The sequence below is a fragment of the Mobula hypostoma genome, chromosome 4 (genome assembly GCF_963921235.1).
Source record: "Mobula hypostoma chromosome 4, sMobHyp1.1, whole genome shotgun sequence".
In the NCBI taxonomy this organism is placed as follows: domain Eukaryota; kingdom Metazoa; phylum Chordata; class Chondrichthyes; order Myliobatiformes; family Myliobatidae; genus Mobula; species Mobula hypostoma.
Genome location: NC_086100.1, coordinates 99,374,456 through 99,390,948, shown reverse-complemented (window position 1 = coordinate 99,390,948; position 16,493 = coordinate 99,374,456). Strand labels below are relative to the sequence as shown.

Below are 16,493 nucleotides of genomic sequence, written 5' to 3'. Positions count from 1 at the left end.
GCGAGTACTTTCAAAAGCTTCGTCTAATTATCTTCTGCCATATTTTTGCTGAATTTAGGTGGGACAACGTTCAAAAGTTTCAGCAATTGTAATTGTAAGGGTAATGAAATAGAAAAAAGCTATTTCACTCCCGCGCTATCTCTATAATTCAATGGCATCTTGGATGATCGACGATGCACTTTCATGCCCGCATTCTTGATTAATAAATATCATCTGACCTCAGATTTAAAATGAGCCATCGATCGAACACCATTCAGCACTTGTGGAAATGTTCTAAACGCTTTCGCCTTTCATTTGGAAGTTATTTCCCAAACAGCTAACTCGGATTTTTAATCTGAAAGAAAATTCCTTTATAAGTGTAAATTTACATAAATTAGATTTTTAAAAATTACTCCTCTGCAGGATCAGCGTGCCACTGACATGGTTCATGAGACACAGGGCTGAATTTTTGGACCTATGAATGAGTTGCACCTTCTATGGATTTTATTGTGTATTCTTCATAAAGCACATTAAACGGAACCAGAGAAGACGCAATTCAATAATTACAATGAAACAATAAAGCCTAATAAATATATCACCTTTTAAAATATAAAAAAATAAAAATATTCAGGAAGCGAGGTTTAACTAAGTTCGCAGATATTTTCTTACAACAATTGCAACGTTTGGAAACGTTGTCCGAACTTCTTACTGCCGCAAGGTTCTGAACCTTTGGGATTCTGGTATTAGGTTGTGATGGGAAATATTTCTGAATCCAGGGATGTGAGGTTGTGTTGCATATTGACTTGAGGCGATAGAGTACGATGTAAATTTATGAGGCCTACAGATGCTTCTATTTCTTTGCTTCATCTGGCAGAGTAATATGGCAACTAACCTTAAAATTTAGCTAACTTCAATTATGCAGATGATTCCATAATAAAAGAGGTCTATGGCCTAGCCTCTTCAATTTCAAAACTAGAATCAGAATCAGCTTTATTATCACTGACAGACGTCGTGAGGTTTGTTATTTTTGGACAGGAGTACAATACAAAAACATACAAATCTACATTACAGAAAAAAAAGGAATGACAATATAGTACACATGGTCTATGGATCTTTCAGAAATCCGATGGCGGAGGGTAAGAAACTGTTCCTAAATGGATGAGTGCAGGACTTCAGGCTCCTGTATCTCCTTCCCGATGGGAGTAACGAGAAAGGGATATGCCCCGTTTGCCGAGCGTCCTTAATGGTTGATGCCACCTTGTGAAGGCAGCGCCTCCTGAAGATATCCCCTAGGGTGGAAAGTCTTTGGCTGCACATCAAATCTCCCCAAACTCCTACGTCGAGCCGCTGGCGAACGTTCTTTGTGATGGCATTGATGTTCAAATTGTAATCCTAAAACTGCGCTACACACATCAAAGTTGCCGGTGAACGCAGCAGGCCAGGCAGCATCTCTAGGGAGAGGTACAGTCGACGTTTCGGGCCGAGACCCTTCGTCAGGACTAACTGAAGGAAGAGTTAGTAAGAGATTTGTAAGTGGGAGGGGGAGGGGGAGATCCAAAATGATAGGAGAAGACAGGAGGAGGAAGAATGGAGCCAACTGGACAGGTGATTGGCAAAAGGAATATGAGAGGATCATGGGACAGGAGGCCCAGGGAGAAGGAAAAGGGGAGGGGGCAAAAACCCAGAGGATGGGCAACGGGTATAGTCAGAGGGACAGAGGGAGTAAAAGGAGAGCGAGAGAGAAAGAATGTGTGTATATAAATAAATAACGGATGGGGTACGAGGGGGAGGTGGGCATTAGCGGAAGTTAGAGAAAACTGCGTCACGATTGTTGACACGAGGAATTCTTCAGATGCTGGAAATTCAAGCAGCAGGCCAGGCAGCATCTCTAGGAAGAGGTACAGTCAACGTTTCGAGCCGAGACCCTTCGTCACGAAGGGTCTCGGCCTGAAACGTCGATTGCACCTCTTCCTAGAGATGCTGCCTGGCCTGCTGCGTTCACCAGCAACTTTGATGTGTGGCACGATTGTTGATATGGATTGGTATGCCCAAAGCATAGACTCTTGTCAGTTAAGTTAGTAAATGTTGCGTTATTGTCCCCGCTGTTTACAGCTCCTGTGGCCGACCACGAATGGGCCAAATAATCTAAGCAAAGTTTCCACTTAAAGTTAAATAAACCCGTGGAGGTATTTCACGGGGGTGGGGCATGATGATCCTGGCGGGATACTGTTACAGGGCGAATCTAATGGAAATAGAATCAGTATGGAGGATCAGTTCCTTTTTGTCTGAAATAAATACCGTGTTCACGAAAACCTCTATCATTATGTCACAAATGAAAGGTTGGCAAAGTATTTACGAGGTATGAGTAAAGACTGACGAGAAAAAGAGGATTTGGCAAAATTAGGTTTAGTTTAATCAATTCACTTTATTGTTATAGGATTAGTTTTCTGTAAAATACGGGTGTACAGCATAAAGTCCGTTTTCCGGTTATCACCTCTGCTGGTGTCAATATAACGGTGACGAACAGAATTTAACTCGAGTTTGCACTGATATCATGCTACTACTTCATTGGAGATTCAATTTCCTTCCGAAAGGAAATTAAGTCCTTTTTTGTTTTGCAAGTAATAGAAAGTCTATGACTAGAGGGGATGTAAGGGGAAGACTTTTTTCCCCACCTTGAAATCTGGGCTGCCGAGGGACGATGGCAGTGGAAACTCGCACATTGAAATAATTAGCGGAACACTTCAAGCGCAATAGTCACCGACCGAGTATTGGAAAACGGATCCGTATAGATAGGTGGAAAATGCAGATACGGTTAGAGCCTCGAAACGTTCAGCAGATATCGCCCAATCTGCCGAGTGTTTATTCTGTGTTTATTTTGGTGTGGATAGGCCGAGGGGCGTGTTTTCATACTGTCTTACTGCCAATGACTCTGTGAAAGTTGATGCACCAGAAATAGGCATTTGTTATTACTAATAATGAATATGTTTACACTTTTGGTACAATTAACATCGAATATATGGGCAGAATCCCATTCAAATCACATTGTCATCATAAAATGACTCATTGCATGATTTCGCCCAGGAACGTAACAAATGCTTCACTGCCCATGTCCAACTGGAGTTCTTATACCGAATACAGGAAGGCACGACGCCATGATTATGGAGTGGTGTCAGTGCGTTTAATTCTGGCAATTCGCAGCTAAAGCTTAACATAAATGAGCAATCTCCCACATATACTGCAATTGATACACAAAGTGTTGGAGGTACTCAGCATGCCAGCCAACTGGAAAAAAGCAGTCATCATTTCGGGCCGAAACCCTTCCTCGGGACCTCTTTTTCCATAGCTGCTGCCTGGCCCACTGACTTGCTCCAGCACTTTGTGTATGATGCTTGGATTTCCAGCATCTGCAGATTCTCTCTTGTATATAGTGCAACTGAAAAGGTCAGGCACAGGAAGTACCCGGGGCACAGCACTCTTAGCCCGTTAAAGTACGGCTAACATATTGTAACATATGTATAGCATTAAAGATTGCGGAGGCAGATGTTAACCATACATGCACATTTGATTTTCATAAGTTACAGCGGAGTCATTATGTTAAGTTACGGAATTTAGTGCTGAAACATGCATTCGTAATTGTCAATTAACACCGTTTAGCTAAAAAGACGTGTATGTTAAAGCACCTTTCCCGACCTCAGAGTCGAGAATCATTTTTACTACCAAGGGCGAAGGGTCTTCGACCTAACCATCAACTTGTTTGGCTTTTCTCAGGCGCTGAGTGTTTCCAGCATATTCTGTTTTTTTATATTTCCTACCTGTGCAGTTTAATAGCAATGAAAATTTTAATTCCTTTACTTTACTATGCAGAAGAAATTAATCTGGCATTTGTGTTTCCCCGTGAAGAGCAGGGAGATGGAGAATGTCTGAGCTAAGCTCGTGGGACGGCGTTTCCGCGTCAAACAGTTCGTTATTATTCCACAAGCGTCTTCAGATCAGGTACATTTGTCAGTCGGAAGTCCAGCAACATCTGTCCATACGCCTTACCCTGTAAAACAATACTTTTTAGTTTTATGGGAAAACTCAGCAGTTTGGGATTTTATTTAAAACAAAACCGTTTGTATTCAAAAGGAATATATTTGGCCAATGCGGTGCTAGAAAGAGCCCGTGAAGGAAGAGTTGAGGGGATTTTAAACCGGCTCCAGTCGCGATGATTTTGGCAGGAAAGTTGCACTATTCACCTAGGGAGAGTGGCATGCCAGCCCAGCCGTTATCGAGCTGCTGGCCCTACTTTACGGAAATATTGAGGCAAACGATTAAACTAAAACGGCTCACCTTGCAATTCAACAATATCGATAAGGACTTGTCAACAAAAGCGGGGGAGTCGTTCAGCTGGAACTGCACAAGTGTCGTGAGAAATAGATCAAACTTACTCAACCAAATGAAATTACTTGTTCAAATGAAAAAAAAACTACAGACGCGGATACGAAATATCAGAATTGCATACTTGGCTTAACCGGCAGCTTTCGACACCTATCTACAATTTACATCAAATATTATCTAATGATATTTTCTCCACAAAGCCAGGGGCACAATCAAACGCCAGAAGCGCTTTGTACCTGCGGATCACTCCTTAAAGATGCAACGCCTCCGCCACCCAATGAATTTCTCAGCACGAAATTTAATCCTTGGATTCCTGGAAGGTCAAATCTGCGGACAAAGCAAAATTGCTGAAACATGCTAAATGCACTACTACATGTTAAAACAGATACAGTACAGTATCACAACAGGAACTCAACTGTGTCAACATGTTGGATTTAAACATACCTGATCCGACCAGTAATCACTTCAGTTTCCGATTGTTGCAAAATGTTCCAACCGAAATTATCTTCCCAGAATATGACTCATATTGTACTGCCAGCATTTTCACAAAACAGACGAACAAGATTTTTTTTGCCAGAATTTACAGAATTCATTGTCACCTAAGGCTACTGATGCTCAGTTTTGTAGTGTGTTCAAGGCTGACGTCAGAAAACACTTACACAGTGAGATAATCCAGTGTATGGGCATTAGGCAGAAAGAGCTGAGGTGCAGGACCAGCCGGTGATACAGTGATACTGAACTGAGGTACAGGACCGGCCCGTGATACAGGAGACTGAACTGAGGTGAAGGAGTCGCCAGAGATACAGTGATACTGAACTGAGGTGCAGGACCAGCCAGTGATAGAGGAGATTGAACTGAGATGCAGGACTGGCCTGTGATACAGGAGACTGAACTGAGATGCAGGACAGGCTGGCGATCCAGGAGACTGAAGTGAGGTGCAGGTCTGGCTGGTGATACAGGAGACTGAACTGAGGTGCAGGACCAGTCGGTGTTATAGGAGACTGAACTCAGGTGCAGGACTGGCCGGTGATAGAGACTTTACTGAGGTGCAGGACCGGCTGGCCATACAGGAGACTTAACTGAGGTGCAGGACCGGCCGGTGTTACAGGAGACGGAATTGAGGTGCAGGACCGGCCTGTGACTCAGGAGACTGAACTGAGGTGCAGTACCGGCCGGTGATACAGGAGACTGAACTGAGTGCAGGACCGGCATGTGATTCAAGAGACTGAATTGATATGCAGGGCCGGCTGATGATACAGTGATACTGAACGGAGGTGCAGGACTGGCCGGTGATACAGAATGCTGAACAGAGATGCAGGACCGGCCGATGATACAGTGAGATTGAACTGAGATGCAGGACAAGCCGGTGATACAGTGAGATTGAACTGAGATGCACGACTGGCCAGCGATACAGGAGACTGAATTGTGATGAAGGGCTGGCTGATGATACAGTGATACTGAACGGAGGTGCAGGACTGGCCGGTGATACCGAATACTGAACAGAGATGCAAGACCGGCCGGTGATACAGAAAACTGAACTGAGGTGCAGGACAAGCCGGTGATACAGTGAGATTGAACTGAGATGCACGACTGGCCAGCGATACAGGAGACTAAACTGAGACGCAGAACCGGCCGGTGATACAGGAGACTGGACAGATATGCCTGTCCGGCTGTTGATACAGGATCTGAACTGAGATGTAGGACAGGCTGGTGATAAAGGACACTGAACTGAGTTGCAGGACCGGCTGGGGATACAGGAGACTAAACTGAGACGCAGAACCGGCCGGTGATACAGGAGACTGGACTGTTATGCCTGTCCGGCAGTTGATACAGGATCTGAACTGAGATGTAGGACAGGCTGGTGATAAAGGACACTGAACTGAGTTGCAGGACCGGCTGGTGATACAGGAGACTAAACTGAGACGCAGAACCGGCCGGTGATACAGGAGACTGGACTGTTATGCCTGTCCGGCTGTTGATACAGGATTTGAACTGAGATGTAGGACAGGCTGGTGATAAAGGACACTGAACTGAGTTGCAGGACCGGCTGGGGATACAGGAGACTGAACTGTGCTGCCGGAACGGCCAGTGATACAGAACAGAGATGCAGGACAGGCCGGTGATACAGGAGACTGAACTGAGGTGCAGGACTGGCCTGTGATACAGGAGACTGAACTGAGGTGCAGTACCGGCCGGTGATACAGGAGACTGAACTGAGTGCAGGACCGGCATGTGATTCAAGAGACTGAATTGATATGCCTGTCCGGCTGTTGATACAAGATCTGAACTGAGGTGCAGGACCGGCCGGTGATATACGAGACTGAACTGAGATGCAGGACCGGCCAGTGATACAGGAGACTGAATTGACATGCAGGACCGGCCGGTGATGCAGGAGACTGAACTGAAGTGCAGGACGGGCCGGTGATATACGAGACTGAACTGAGATGCAGGACCGGCCGGTGATACAGGAGACTGAATTGACATGCAGGACCGGCCGGTGATACAGGAGACTGAACTGAAGTGTAGGACGGGCCGGTGTTACAGGAGACTGGACTGTTATGCCTGTCCGGCTGTTGATACAGGATCTGAACTGAGTTGCAGGACCGGCTGGGGATACAGGAGACTGAACTGTGCTGCCGGAACGGCCAGTGATACAGTGATACTGAACAGAGATGCAGGACCGGCCGGTGATACAGGAGATCGAACTGATATGCAGGACCGGCCGGTCATACAGGAGATTGAACAGAAGTGCAGGACCGGCCGGTGATACAGGAGACTGGACTGTTATGCCTGTCCGGCTGTTGATACAGGATCTGAACTGAGTTGCAGGACCGGCTGGGGATACAGGAGACTGAACTGAGATGCAGGACCAGCCGGTGATACAGGAGACTGAACGGATGTGCAGGACCAGCGGGTGATACAAGATACTGAACTGAGGTGCAGTACCGGCCGGTGATACAAGAGACTGAATTGAGATGCAGGGCCGGCCGATGATACAGTGATACTGAACGGAGGTGCAGGACTGGCCGGTGATACAGAATGCTGAACAGAGATGCAGGACCGGCTGGTGATACAGTGAGATTGAACTTAGATGCACGACTGGCCAGCGATACAGGAGACTGAATTGTGATGCAGGGCCGGCTGATGATACAGTGATACTGAACGGAGGTGCAGGACTGGCCGGTGATACCGAATACTGAACAGAGATGCAAGACTGGCCGGTGATACAGGAAACTGAACTGAGGTGCAGGACAAGCCGGTGATACAGTGAGATTGAACTGAGATGCACGACTGGCCAGCGATACAGGAGACTAAACTGAGATGCAGAACCGGCCGGTGATACAGGAGACTGAACTGAGATGCAGGACCGGCTGGTGATACAGGAGACTGGACTGAGGTGCAGGACCGGCCGGTGATCCAGGAGACTGAACTGAGATGCAGGACCAGCCGGTGTTATAGGAGACTGAACTTAGGTGCAGGACTGGCCGGTGATAGAGACTTTACTGAGGTGCAGGACCGGCTGGCCATACAGGAGACTTAACTGAGGTGCAGGACCAGCCGGTGTTACAGGAGACGGAATTGAGGTGCAGCCCCGGCCTGTGACTCAGGAGACTGAACTGAGGTGCAGTACCGGCCGGTGATACAGGAGACTGAACTGAGTGCAGGACCGGCCGGTATACAGGAGACTGAACTGATATGCCTGTCCGGCTGTTGATACAGGATCTGAACTGAGGTGGAGGACCGGCCGGTGATATACGAGACTGAACTGAGATGCAGGACCGGCCAGTGATACAGGAGACTGAACTGAGATGCAGGACCGGCCGGTGATACAGGAGACTGAATTGAGTGCAGGACTGGCCGGTGATACAGGAGACTGAACTGAGGTGCAGGACCAGCCGGTGATATAGGAGACTGAACTGAGGTGCAGGACCAGCCGGTGTTGCAGTGATACTGAACTGAGGTGCAGGACCGGCTAATGTTACAAGAGACTGAACAGAGATGCACGACCGGCCGGTGATAGAGGAGACTGAACTGAGGTGCAGGACCGGCCGGCAATACAGTGATACTGGACTGAGGTGCAGGACCGGCCAGTGATAGAGGAGATTGAACTGAGATGCAGGACCGGCCTGAGATACAGGAGACTGAACTGAGGTGCAGGACCGGACGGTGATCCAGGAGACTGAACTGAGGTGCAAGTCTGGCTGGTGATACAGGAGACTGAACTGAGGTGCAGGACCAGCCGGTGTTATAGGAGACTGAACTCAGGTGCAGGACCGGCTGGTGATTGAGACTGAACTGAGGTGCAGGACTGGCCGGTGATAGAGACTGAACTGAAATGCAGGACCGGCCGGTGATAGAGACTTTACTGAGGTGCAGGACTGGCCGGTGATAGAGACTGAACTGAGATGCAGGACTGGCCGGCGATACAGGAGACTGAACTGAGGTGCAGGACCGGCCGGTGATACAGTGATACTGAACTGAGATGCAGGGCCGGCCAGTGATACAGGAGACTGAACTGAGGTGCAGGACCGGCTGGTGATACATGAGACTGAACTGAGGTGCAGGAGTCGCCAGTGATACAGTGATCCTGAACTGAGATGCAGGTCTGGCTGGTGATACAGGAGACTGAACTGAGGTGCAGGAGTTGCCAGTGATACAGTGATCCTGAACTGAGATGCAGGTCTGGCTGGTGATACAGGAGACTGAACTGAGGTGCAGGACCGGCCGGTGATCCAGGAGACTGAACTGAGATGCAGGACCAGCCGGTGTTATAGGAGACTGAACTTAGGTGCAGGACTGGCCGGTGATAGAGACTTTACTGAGGTGCAGGACCGGCTGGCCATACAGGAGACTTAACTGAGGTGCAGGACCAGCCGGTGTTACAGGAGACGGAATTGAGGTGCAGCCCCGGCCTGTGACTCAGGAGACTGAACTGAGGTGCAGTACCGGCCGGTGATACAGGAGACTGAACTGAGTGCAGGACCGGCCGGTATACAGGAGACTGAACTGATATGCCTGTCCGGCTGTTGATACAGGATCTGAACTGAGGTGGAGGACCGGCCGGTGATATACGAGACTGAACTGAGATGCAGGACCGGCCAGTGATACAGGAGACTGAACTGAGATGCAGGACCGGCCGGTGATACAGGAGACTGAATTGAGTGCAGGACTGGCCGGTGATACAGGAGACTGAACTGAGGTGCAGGACCAGCCGGTGATATAGGAGACTGAACTGAGGTGCAGGACCAGCCGGTGTTGCAGTGATACTGAACTGAGGTGCAGGACCGGCTAATGTTACAAGAGACTGAACAGAGATGCACGACCGGCCGGTGATAGAGGAGACTGAACTGAGGTGCAGGACCGGCCGGCAATACAGTGATACTGGACTGAGGTGCAGGACCGGCCAGTGATAGAGGAGATTGAACTGAGATGCAGGACCGGCCTGAGATACAGGAGACTGAACTGAGGTGCAGGACTGGACGGTGATCCAGGAGACTGAACTGAGGTGCAAGTCTGGCTGGTGATTGAGACTGAACTGAGGTGCAGGACTGGCCGGTGATAGAGACTGAACTGAAATGCAGGACCGGCCAGTGATAGAGACTTTACTGAGGTGCAGGACTGGCCGGTGATAGAGACTGAACTGAGATGCAGGACTGGCCGGCGATACAGGAGACTGAACTGAGGTGCAGGACCGGCCGGTGATACAGTGATACTGAACTGAGATGCAGGGCCGGCCAGTGATACAGGAGACTGAACTGAGGTGCAGGACCGGCTGGTGATACATGAGACTGAACTGAGGTGCAGGAGTCGCCAGTGATACAGTGATCCTGAACTGAGATGCAGGTCTGGCTGGTGATACAGGAGACTGAACTGAGGTGCAGGAGTTGCCAGTGATACAGTGATCCTGAACTGAGATGCAGGTCTGGCTGGTGATACAGGAGACTGAACTGAGGTGCAGGACAGGCCGGTGATACAGGAGACTGAACTGAAGTGGAGGACCGGCCGGTGATACAGTGATACCAAACTGAGGTGCAGTACCGGCCAGTGATAGAGGAGACTGAACTGAGATGCAGGACTGGCCGGCACTATAGGCAACTGAACTGAGGTGAAGGAGTCATCAGTGATACAGTGATACTGAACTGAGGTGCAGGACCGGCCGGTGATACAGGAGATTGAACTGAGGTGCAGGACCGGCCAGTGATACAGGATCTGAACTGAGGTGCAGGACCGGCCGGTGATACAGGAGACTGAACTGAGGTGCAGGACCGGCTGGTGATACAGGAGACTGAACTGTGGTGCAGAAGGAGCAGCATGATGGGTTCATTTCTGACCTCCAGTTCTCTCTGTGTGGAGTTTGCACATTTTCTTGATGACCACACGGATTTATGTCACATTGTCTCCTTACCCCTCCCCCCCATCCCAGAGATGTGTGGTTAATATCCTAGTTTGCAGATGAGTGATAAAATATGCAGAATTCATGAGAAAGTACAAGAATAGGTTTAATTTAAATGGTTTTTTGATGGCCAGTGCACTTTCAGTTGGGCCAAAGAATCAGTTTCTGACTTCATCCTAGTCAATGTTGGTTGATACTGGAGGGGCGAATGCCTAGACCTGCCTCTCTTCCATTGTTTGTATGCGGTTGCACTAAGGCTTCCACCACTGGGCTAGGCACGCTGAGCATAAATAATGACAGAACTGCTAATCAAAGTACTGAGATGGCCTGTTTCCGTGCTGTAATTATGATATGATTATATGGTTATATGGTTTTTCATGCTTTACTATTTTCCCCCTTTTTTGAGTTAATTCTGTTTCTCTCACCATAGATGTCACTAAGCCTGCTGAATATTTCCTGCATTTCTGTTTTTAATTTCAGATTTCTAATATTGGGCATTGACAGATAATTGGATCACGTGAAATTTAATGCTGAGGAGTGAGGTAGGAAAAATGTGAAGGCAGCACAATTCTAAATAGGGCACAGAAGCAGAGCGATCTGGGGTTATTCACAAACGATTCTTTCAATACAGTAGGGTAGTTTGCAAAAGTAGTTATAAGGTGAACAGGATGCTGAAATAAAAGCTGAAAATGCTGGAAACTCTGCCAGGTCAGGCAGCATCCATAGAAATGGAAATAGAGAACATTTCTAATTCAGGACTCATTTGTCAATACTGGAAGACAAACCAAAAATATGAGTTTTTAGTTGCAGAAAAAATGGAGGAAGAATAGACAACAACAAGAATATCTCTAATAGGGTGAGACCAAATGGGACAATCGGAGAAGTTAATTTAGCAGTAAAACATAAGCTTCTTTGTCTGTAAAATCTAACGTTAATAGCAAGCTAAGCTATGGCATTTGCCCAACAGGTCACCTTATGAAAAGAAAAATTGGGCCAAACTGATAATTGCTAGAATAGCCAGTTTTGGGGTGGCATGGTAGTGTAGTAGTTAGCAGAAAGCTTTATAGTTCAGGCAACCTGGGTTCAATTCCCGCCACAGCCTGTTAAGGAGATTGTACATCTTCACCGTGATTGAATGGGTTTCCTCTGGGTGCTCCAGTTCCGTCCCAAAGTCCAAACACTTTGGTTGGTCATTGCAAATTGTGCTGTGATTCTGCTAGCGTTAAATCGGGAGCTGCTGGGCGGCGAGGTTCGAAGGACTGGAAGGGCCTATTCTGCACTATATCTCAATAAACAAACAAATCGGCCTTCACTCTGCCTTGTGCAGCTGGATCCTGACTCCCTGTCAGATCACCACCAGGTGGTAAGAGTGGGCTCCCTCACCTCCACCCCTCTGACCCTCAACATAGCAGCCCCCCAGGGCTGTGTCCTATGCCCCTTTCTTTACTGCCTGTATATCCATGACTGTGTTGCCACCCACAGCTTCAATCTGCTAATTAAATTTGCAGATGATACTACACTGATTGGCCTAATCTCAAATAATAATGAGGCAACCTACAGAGAGGAAGTCATCACCTTGACACAGTGGTGTCAAGAAAACAATGTCTCCCTCAATGTCGCAAAAACAAAGGAGCTGGTTGTGGATTACAGGAGGAATGGAGTCAGACTCACCCCTATTGACATCAGTGGATCTGCGGCTGAGAGGGCGAACAGCTTTAAATTCCTTGGCATTCACATCACTGAAGATCTCACGTACATACCGTCTATGTGGTGAAAAAAGCACATTAGCGCCTCTTTCACCTCAGACGGTTGAAGAAGTTTGGCATGAGTTCCCAAATCCTAAGAACTTCCTACAGTTGAGGGCATCCTGACTGGTATGGGAACAGTACTTCGCTCAATAACAGGACACAACAGAGAGTGGTGCGGACATCCTAGCTCACCTGTAGATGTGAACTTCCCAGTATTCAGGATGTTTACAGAGACAGGTGTTTAGAGAGGGCCCAAAGAATTATTGGGGACCTGAGTCACCCCAACCACAAACTGTTCCAGTTGCTACCATCCGGGAAACGGTACCGCAGCAGCAGAAAAGCCAGGACCAACAGGTTCCGGGACAGCTTCTTCCACCAGGCCATCAGACTGATTAATTCATGCTGACACAATTGTATTTCTAAGCTAAAATGACTGTTCTGTTGTGTATCTTACTGTACATACTATTTATTACAAATGACTATAATCTGTATATTGCACATTCAGATAGAGACGTTACGCAAAGATATTTACTCCTCACGTATGTGAAGGATGTAAGAAAAAAAGTCAATTCAATTCAAAGATAAATAAAGATAGAAAGGAAGAATGAGTTAAGATATCCAAAATCGAAGAATTCAGCGCTGAGTCCTGAAGTGCCCAAATGGAAAATGAGATGTTGTGTGGTCACAGGCAGAAAGATCAGAGCGGGAGTGGATGTTGAATTAATGTGGCAGACAAATGGAGGCACTTAAATACATGAAGACAGGTAGAGTGAAAATATTCCCATCGGCAGAGGAGCCAAGAAACAGAGGACACAGAACAAAGTTGTTTGGCAGAAGAATCAAATCATTAAAAAACGCATTCATAAGGGAGCTGAATAAAGGAAAGAATGTGTAGTGAAGTGGGAAATAGCTGGTGTAATAGACTGGCTGGGTTGCTTCTAGACATACTCTGGCTGGTATGGACTTTTCAGACGGACAGATCCCCTGCTCTGCACTAACCATAATACAGTACTCAGTGGTGTGGAGGACTCAGCAAAAGTCTATTTCTGGAAGTACCAAATGGCAGTGAAAGCAGTTGAAGGAAGAGGTATCAGCATACGTTGGACAGTAGAGGTCTGATCATGAGGATAGGGTGGTACTGAAAATATTAGACTTGATTTGGCTACTAGAGGATAAGATTACCCCATACAAAATTATTTATTGTTCAATATTTTTATTCATCATCATCATCGCACCAGACAGCCAGATACTCCAGTGTTGTTTGGTTGATGTTGAACAGGGTCAGCTAAATCAGGTGAGAGTGGGCAGTTGCGCAGAATGTGTTCAATGTTCTGCACCCTTTCACCACACTCACAGGATTCGCTGGTCTTTAAACCCCACTTCACCATATTGTCTACTGTCCTACAACCGCCCGCTCTGTTGAGAGTGCACCACTTCCGTCTGTCAAGCAGTGCCCCGTCTGGCAACATTTCTGTGGGGTCTTGCACTGTATTGTTTGGCGGGGTTCTGGCTTCTGTTTGTTGCCAGAGGTCAATCCTGTATGTTTGCGGGGATGTTCCGTGCGGTAGTTCCTCCACTGTAGCTTTTCCTTGATTTTAGGCGTTTGAAACGGGTACATGATGATGTAGTGGGTGCTGTGGATCCAAGTTCTGTTTACCTTGTTCAAATTTTCTTGTATTGTATCTTTGGATCTCTGGGGAAGCAATGCCTGCAAGTCTGTAAATGACGTTAATGGGTGTGGGGCACAGTGTGCCCGTGATTATTTGGCAGGCTTCGTTAAGCAACGGGTCTATTTTCTTTGCATGGGTTGATCTGCCCCATATTCTGCAGGTGCATAGCAGAGTTCTAGGGCAGTTGATCTAAGTGTGTGAGCATTAGCTCCCCATTTCGTGGCTGCTAATTTTTTCAAGAGAGAATTACGAGAGCCATCTTTCCCTTGGAGTTTTTGGATGTGGGTGGCAAATGAAAGCATCCTATCCAGTGACACGCCCAGGTAAATTGGAGTCAGATGGTGTTCGAGCTCCTTCCCACACCAGAAGATTTTGAGTTTCCGAGCTGCTTCTCAATTCCTCAAGTGGAATGCACACACTTGAGTTTTTGATGGATTTGGGTTCAGAGACCATTTTTCATAATACTACTTCATTCCTTCGAGGACTTCTGTAAGTCATACTTCAACTTCTTGGAAGGAGTTAGCTTGTGTTGCTATGCATAGGTCGTCTGCATAGATAAACCTGCGTGCGTTAGGAAAGGTTGGTTTGTCATTTGTGTAAACATTAAATAGTAGAGGTGCCAGGACTGATCCCTATGGTAGTCCATTCTTTTGTGGACGCCACCTACTCTTAATTCCATTCATTTCTACATAAAATCTGTGACTTTCTAGGAGGCTTCTTATTACTTTGACTGTGGTTTTGTTCTTTAACATTTTAGATAATTTCAGTAGAAGGCCTCTGTGATTCAGTGTCATATGCTGCTGTTAAGTTAATGAATAATGCCCCTGTAATTTTTCGCATTTCAAAGCCATCGTCAATATACTGGGTTAAGTTCAGGACTTGACCACAGCAAGAGTGGCCTGGCCTGAACCTGGCTTGGTCTGGTGTTAGATCTTCGACTAAGGGGAATATTCTTTTCAGTATGAGTCTCTCGTAGAGTTTATAGAGGGTGCAGAGCAAGGAAATCGGTCTGCAATTATTTGGAAATGATGCACATGTTCAACAATTCATTCCCCATAACCCATTCACTCCATCTAAACTGTGCTCTAAACATGAGGGGCAACTTTCTCCACCCACAACATGGTCAGTGAACTGCCAGAAGTGCTTCATTAAAAAGTACTTGGGCACTTACATGAATAGCGGAAAGTAGACAAATGCGATTAGATTAGATGGGAATTGGGTCAGCAAGGACCAGCTGGGTCGAAGGGACAGTTTCTGTGTTGTATAATTCTAACTTGTTAGAAATGGTCTAACAGGGCTTTCTGAAGGGAAAAGGATAGAGAATTTTGGCTGTACAATGGGAAAAGAATGAGGATTGTTGTACTGGGGTCTAGCACAAATCAATGGGCTGAAAAGAACACTGATTGTGGAAGTCGCAGCATAGGCCTTCTGGCCCACAATGTCACTGCTAAATACTGTGCTGAAACGTTAATTCTCTTCTGCCGGCACATGGCTTTCTGCTGGGCTGGACAGACTTGAGGGTTTACTCCTTGTTTTTGTTTCACCTAGCCAGTGTGTTTTCAGCTTGTTTATAGCAGGAACCCTCTCCCACCTCCCCATGTGTGTTCCCTACATCCCTGTCCCTTATTCCTTTGTCACAATGCCCATAAACTGGCCCCCTGATTCATCCCCTGTGGCGGAGGTGGGGGTGGCTGCATAATTTTGAGTTAGAAGAAACATTGTCCTTTATGTCAGCAAGTGAAGTGTAAAATTAGGCAGGTTTGGATGCAGCTTTACAGCTGAGACCCTTCTGGAGTTCCCCGTATACAGTGGCATGCAAAAGTTTGGGCACCCCGGTCAAAATTTCTGTTACTGTGAATAGCTACGCGAGTAGAAGATGAACTGATCTCCAAAAGTCATAAAGTTAAAGATGAAACATTCTTTTCAACATCTTAAGCAAGATTAGTGTATTATTTTGTTTTGTACAATTTTAAAGTGAAAAAAAGGAAAGGAGCACCATGCAAAAGTTTGGGCACCCCAAGAGATTTGAGCTCTCAGACAACTTTTACTAAGGTCTCAGACCTTAAATAGCTTGTTAGGGCTACGGCTTGTTCACACTCATCGTTAGGACAGGCCAGAGGATGCAAATTTCAAAGCTTTATAAACACCCTGACTCCTCAAACCTTGTCCCAACAATCAGCAGCCATGGGCTCCTCTAAGCAACTGCCTATCACTCTGAAATAATAAATGATGCCCACAAAGCAGGAGAAGGCTATAAGAAGATAGCAAAGCATTTTCAAGTAGCCATTTCCTCAGTTTGTAATGTAATTAAGAAATGGCAGT

The 16,493-nt window shown here is 46.7% G+C and overlaps 1 protein-coding gene across 10 annotated transcripts in view; it reads right to left on the bottom strand.

Moving 5' to 3' along the window:
• Positions 1-2,362: 2,362 nt before the first annotated feature.
• The window catches only part of LOC134345510 (uncharacterized), a 267,873-nt gene continuing 253,742 nt past the window's right edge, over positions 2,363-16,493 (bottom strand). For 7 of the 10 annotated variants that reach the window (XM_063046270.1, XM_063046269.1, XM_063046264.1 and 4 more), the window contains one exon: positions 12,148-12,516. In XM_063046270.1, coding sequence (XP_062902340.1) covers positions 12,288-12,516 — 229 coding nt within the window. In that variant the 3' untranslated portion in view covers positions 12,148-12,287. Of the gene's footprint in view, positions 4,025-4,595; positions 4,687-12,147; positions 12,517-12,553; positions 14,733-16,493 lie in introns of those variants that run through there. The other 3 variants (XR_010017712.1, XM_063046263.1, XM_063046267.1) reach the window with 3 other exon arrangements.